This window comes from Colobus angolensis, unplaced genomic scaffold, assembly GCF_000951035.1.
Source record: "Colobus angolensis palliatus isolate OR3802 unplaced genomic scaffold, Cang.pa_1.0 Scaffold30, whole genome shotgun sequence".
NCBI lineage: Eukaryota > Metazoa > Chordata > Mammalia > Primates > Cercopithecidae > Colobus > Colobus angolensis.
This window is the reverse complement of record NW_012116266.1, coordinates 6,010,755-6,017,025: the sequence shown is the minus strand read 5'-3', so window position 1 is coordinate 6,017,025 and position 6,271 is coordinate 6,010,755. Positions and strand designations below refer to the sequence as shown.

Below are 6,271 nucleotides of genomic sequence, written 5' to 3'. Positions count from 1 at the left end.
GAGCTACCTTCTCAGTAAAAAAGCTTTTATAACTCAGGAAATCTTTTCCTACTCAGATATGTTCTTTAAAAGTTTGATCAGGGATATACATGAATATAAACTAACACTGGCACAATATCCAATTGGTAAGGCATTTCTAGCTTTACTTTTTATTTTATTTTCTGAGACAGGGTCTTGCTCTGTTGCTCAGGCTGGAATCCAGTGGCACAATCTTGGCTCACTGCAACCTCTGCCTCCCGGGCTGGGCGTAGCTGGGACCACAGGTGCAAGCGACCACATCCAGCTAACTTTAAAGAAATTTTTTTGTAGATACAGGGTATCACCATGTTGCCCAGGCTGGTCTTAAAACTCCTGAGCTCAAGCAATCTGCCCACCATGACCTCCCAAAGTGCTGGGATCATAGGCGTGAGCTACCACACTTGGCCTCCATTTCTAGCTTTAATTTAGCCTATCAGAGTAAAGAAGCTGAGTAAGTGCCAGATCTTTCCTCTTGCAATTCATCAGTCTGTGTTTAAATGTATTAAGAAATTATAAATCATTACTTTCAGCTGGAACCAGTAAGCGCTACTATTTTTTTTTTTTTTTTTTTTTGAGACACAGTCTTGCTCTGTCGCCCAGGCTGGAGTGCAGTGGCACGATCTTGGCTCACTGCAACCTCTGCCTCCCGGGTTCAGGCAATTCTCCTGCCTCAGCCTCCTAAGTAGCTGGGACTACAGGCACCCGCCACCACGCCCGGCTAATTTTTGTATTTGTAGTAGAGACCGGGGTTTCACCATATTGGCCAGGCTGGTCTCGAACTCCTGACCTTGTGATCTGCCTGCCTCGGCCTCCCAAAGTGCTGGGATTACAGGGGTGAGCCACCACGCCCGGCCAAGAGCTACTATTACATTCTATTTGATGAATAATTTATGATGCCACTTTATCCTTCATTTTCAACAATTTTTACAAGGTATTTTATTGGTGACTATAAGAATTAATGTGCAAATGTGTGTTTTATTTACTGCACATTCATTATAGCTATTAGAAAATGAATGAAAAATGTTTTTCTAAACCTGACTCAGTATCACCCTTCACAAAAAGTATATAAATATAGGTCAGGTCATATTATAACAAATATCTTCGTAACAGGATAAACAGTAAACTGCATGAAAAGCCAAACACATGGAAGCACAGAGTAGAACAGTGGTTGCCAAGAGCTGGAGTATGAGGAAATGGGGAAATGTTGGTCCAAGGGCACAAACTTTTGGTTATAAGATGAACAAGTTCTCAGGATCCAATGTACAGCATGGGTGGTGATGGATGTGTCAATTAATTTGATTGTGGTAATCATTACACAATGTTTATGTATATCTAATCATGTAGTACACCTTGAATATATTCAATCTTTATCAATTAAGTATTTTTAAAAGTAAGAAAAAATCTGGAAAAACTTTCCGAGTTTGACTTAATGGAATCTAATAGCTAAATGACAGAAGCAAATCCCAAATTAAACCCTTGGTTTCTAGTGATTTAGAAGATATAACTAGGATCACTTATAAAAACTACTTACTCAGTGCATGAAACAGATAATATTATCCAACAGTCAGGTAATTAGATGCTTCACTTTAGTGTAAGCTTTAATAATTAAAAGGTTCAGAATGCGGCATGAGATCAAACATAATAACTAACTCATCAACCTAGCAACCATAAGCCTGGCTCAATGCCACTACATTCAAAGATACAAATAAATGTAGCAACAATACTTTGCTTATAATAAAAATGTACAAGTCTACTGAAAAAAAAGATAATCATGGTTAAAGAAGCAAGGTAAGACAGAAGGAAACATAAACATGAAAGATCATACTAAATTACCATATATTTGTCAACATAGGCCTAAGGCAAGTACAGTCAGTTCTCACAAATACTGACCCTTGTTAGTCCCAACTGTTCTGTTTTCTGTTTCTTTCTTGGTCGATTTGTGGACTCCTCCATTTCATCTTCTTCATCTGTAGGGACTGTGTCACAGAGAACCAGATTTGACATTTTAAAAACAGTATTAATTGTGAACTATCTGAAAGAATTCTTTACATTTCCAAATACAGTTTTTCCATGTTATCACAACTAGTTAAGGAATGATTATTCCTCCTCATTTTGGTTAATAGAAAGTTACATATAAAATACTACCTAGATTAACAATCTTTAAAAATAAAAAAATAAAAAATAAACTACATTAGAAAACTAAAATCTAAGTAGTTTAAAATCTTGCTATCTTTAAGGTCATCATTACAAATATTTATCATTTTATCATAGCTATGAAAAATTGCTGTTAGTTGTAGGAGAGTTATGAACACATTACATTATATTACGAAGGAGGGAAGGATAAACACATGAAAAATGCACATACATTTCAGCCATGTTTATTCTCTTAATTTCATTTTTCTACCAAAAGTGTTTCTGGTTTTTTTGAGTTTTTAAAATCTTTGCTATACATCACATGGTTAGGCAGGAAACCCAGATTGAAAACTACATAAAACATTAAATATGTAATGTATGTTACATTACGTTACAGTAACATACATATTGTTACATTAAATATATAACATAAAATATGTAAAACATTAAAATGTTTTGTGGCTTTTAGGAATATTAATATTTCTCTAAATAGATTATAAACCTCTTAAAGTTAATAGCTACTCATACACAATCTCATTTACTCAGCCCTATCAAAAAATAAAAAATTCTACTAAAGAATTTTCTAAATTAAACCACTTTTTGCCACCAAATTATTTGCTTTCACCATTTTTGTAAAATCTACTAAAATGGATTATACATTTCCCACCATCTTACACATAATTATTCAAAACTGGTTAAGCATCTATTGATCCCCCTCAAGTCTTTGTGAAATGCATTTGGGGTATTATACTGTGTAACAAAGCAATTACCTAAAAAGTAACAGAGGTATTCTGATCTGTTTACCCATGCAATAAATAGTTCTAGCTACTAGGTCTTAAAATGTAAGTATCTATGGGTGTGTGTTTTTTCTTCTTTTCTTCTCATCAGTGTCCTCTTACTACTATGAAAGCATCTTCCTCTAAGAGTCCTTCCTCCTCCTCCCTCAATTTGTTCCTTTTAATCTATGTTTTCAGAGTAAAAATAGTAATATTGGAAAAACTGCATTTAAAAATTTTTTAAACTAAACCAGCTTACCTAAGAAATTAACAGTAAAATGTCTCAAAAGTCATTCTTAAATGACTTAAGTCAAAATGATTCGGAAAGTATTTTTATTCACTTCCAAGTTTCCTGAATAAGAGAACTTTGAGAATCAAGGTATTTATGTCCTATTGCACCAAACATGTTTTTGATACTTGCAATTCAGTGACACTATCCAGTAAGTAAGGGGGTGGTAGGGTAGGAAAAAAAATCTTGAAACGCAAATATAGAACTTGTTGATATACTGGTCTATTTTTATGGCAAAATATGGGTTAAAAAGTCCCCTTTCGCTAAACTGATTTTTTTTTTGAGACAGGTTCTCACTCCATCAAGCTGGCTGAAGTGCAGTGGCATGATATCACAGCTCACTGAAACCTTAAACTCCTATGCTCAAACAATCCCCTTACCTCAGCCTCCCAAGGAGCTAGGACTACAGGTGCATACCACCACACATGGCTAATTTTAATTTTCTACTTTTAGTAGAGACAGGGTCTCACTACGTGGCCTAGGCTGCTCTTGAACTTGTAGTCTCAGGTGATCCTTCTACCCTGGCTTCCCAAAGTGCTGAGATTACAGGCGTGAGCCACCACATGGCCTCTGAACTTAAATTTTTGAAACAACATTAATAAGTCAAGGTAAAATAAATATTTAATTTACCTGTAGACCAGATCTTTAGCATTTTATCCCAGGAGCCACTGCAAAACTAAACAGACGTATATGAAGGGAAAAGACATATGTAATATCATTCATATTATTTGCCTATACCAGTAGGTCTCTTCCTCATTCAGGACCTTTTCAAAGAACTTATGTTCCAGAGAGTTGAAATTAGTCTTTTCCAAGGGCAGATAGGACAGGACATAAAATCTGGGAAATCTTGAAGGTCAGGCTTATTGCCATGTCTTTTGAAGAAAGCCAATCTGAAGTGAGAGAGAATAGTCAACTTGAGGGACAAGAGAGCGAGAGGGGGTGCGGACCACATTCAAGCCTCTGTTCCACTGGTTCCTGAGGCCCAAATGCACCATTACCCTTCTTGTGATGTGGTTGTTCAATCTTTCCTGGGATCTCACAGTCCATTTACTTTTAAGGTTAAATAAGTTCAAGCTGAGTTTCTATCTCTCCTTAACCAAAAAGAAGGGGTACAGTTAATTCACAGAAGTTTGGACTCAACAACATATAAACCTTTTTGGCTCAATATGAAAAATAAAAAATCTTCACCTTTGAATACAAGCATCCTGTTATCCTAACTGTCAAATAAACACTCTTAAGTCCAGAAAACTTCAATGTGGCTTAGGAAACTTTCTTTTTTTTTTTTTTGAGGCGGAGTCTTGCTCTGTCACCCAGGCTGGAGTGCGGTGGCCGGATCTCAGCTCACTGCAAGCTCCGCCTCCCGGGTTTACGCCATTCTCCTGCCTCAGCCTCTGGAGTAGCTGGGACTACAGGCCCCCGCCACCTCGCCGGGCTAGTTTTTTGTATTTTTAGTAGAGACAGGGTTTCACCGTGTTAGCCGGGATGGTCTCGATCTCCCGACCTCGTGATCCGCCCATCTCGGCCTCCCAAAGTGCTGGGATTACAGGCTTGAGCCACCGCGCCCGGCCCAGAAACTTTCAAATTGTAAGTGGATTTATAACCCTTCATATTAAGAAATCAATATGGTATTGCCCTCAGTTTTGTTACCTTTTAACTAACTTTTATCATTTTATCATGATAAAGAGTAGATTGGTACTATAGTAAAACTCTACTAGCACTAACTTTAGTGTATGCTAACGCTCAGATGATCAATGAGGCATTTTCAGTTGATGACAGCACTTAAGAATAGCTGATATGGACTGGAAATAAGTCAATTACTATGAGATAAGAAAGTTACATAAATGAATGGCTTGTTTACTTCATTTCTTTTCTCTTTTTTTTTTTTTTTTTGAGACTGAGTTTCACTCTTGTTGCCCAGGATGGAGTGCAATGGCGCAATCTCAGCTCACGGCAACCTGGCCTCCCAGGTTCAAGTGATTTTCCTACCTCAGCCTCCCGAGTAGCTGGGATTACAGGCATGTGCCACTATGCCCAGCTTATTTTTTATTTTTTTTTTTTTAGTAGAGATAGGGTTTCTCCATGTGGGTCAGGCTGGTCTGGAACCATCCTGACCTCGGGTGACATCAGGTGATCTGTCCGCCTCAGCCTCCCAAAGTGCTGGGATTACAGGCATGAGCCACCATGCCCAGCCCATACCTCATTTCCTAAAATTTCTGAAGTTTATATAAGGTTCTAAACCAGGGATATTCAAACTGAGCAAGTGATTATCTCCTATTGTATGAGTATTTACTCTTGCTTTGAAATCCTATCTTTTGTCACCGATTGTTAGGAAACTAGGCCAACACAATGAATATATGTAGAAAAAAATATTTAGGAACAAGCTCCAATACTAATTTAACAGAGTACTAATTACATTCCAGCTACTTACTTTAGTTCCTGAGCCATCAACAGCTATAGAATCTACACTTCCAGCATGACCTCTACAGCAGTGTAGGGCTTTCACTTTGTTTCTCTCTACATTCCACTCCCATAAGAGAATAGTCTGATCCATAGAGGCACTCAATAATAAGCAGGACAAACTATCTGAAGAAAGGAGAACACAAGAATAAGAAACAAATCAGTACACCATTTAGAATACATCATGTTCTGAAACTGAAGAACTAAATTTTTTTGTTGTTATTGAAAAAGATGTTAAAAAGATAACTCATATGGCCAGGTTTTAAAAGGCTGATGGGGTATAAAGAAAAGATTCTTTAAAAATAGAAGATGATGGCTGGGTGCGGTGGCTCGCGCCTCTAATACTGGCACTTTGGGAGGCCAAGACAGGCAGATCACTTGAGGTCAGGGGTTTGAGATCAGCCTGGCCAACATGGCAAAACCCTGTCTCTAGTAAAAATACAAAAATTAGGTGGGTGTGGGGGCAGGTGCCTGTAATCCCAGCCACTCAGGAGGCTGAGGCAGGAGAACTGCTTGAACCTGGGAGGTGGAAGTTGCAGTGAGTTGAGATTGAGCCACTGCACTCTAGTCTGGGCGACAAAGACTCTGCCTCAAAAAA

General features: G+C 37.9%; 1 protein-coding gene across 1 annotated transcript in view; it reads right to left on the bottom strand.

The window, feature by feature from the left end:
• The window catches only part of WDR12 (WD repeat domain 12), a 47,977-nt gene that overhangs the window by 9,789 nt on the left and 31,917 nt on the right, over positions 1–6,271 (bottom strand). The window contains exons 5-7 of the mRNA XM_011949920.1: positions 5,645–5,799; positions 3,847–3,892; positions 1,909–1,994 (exon numbers count right to left, since the gene is read on the bottom strand). Of these exons, the coding sequence (XP_011805310.1) occupies positions 1,909–1,994; positions 3,847–3,892; positions 5,645–5,799 (287 nt within the window). The remainder of the gene's footprint in view (positions 1–1,908; positions 1,995–3,846; positions 3,893–5,644; positions 5,800–6,271) is intronic.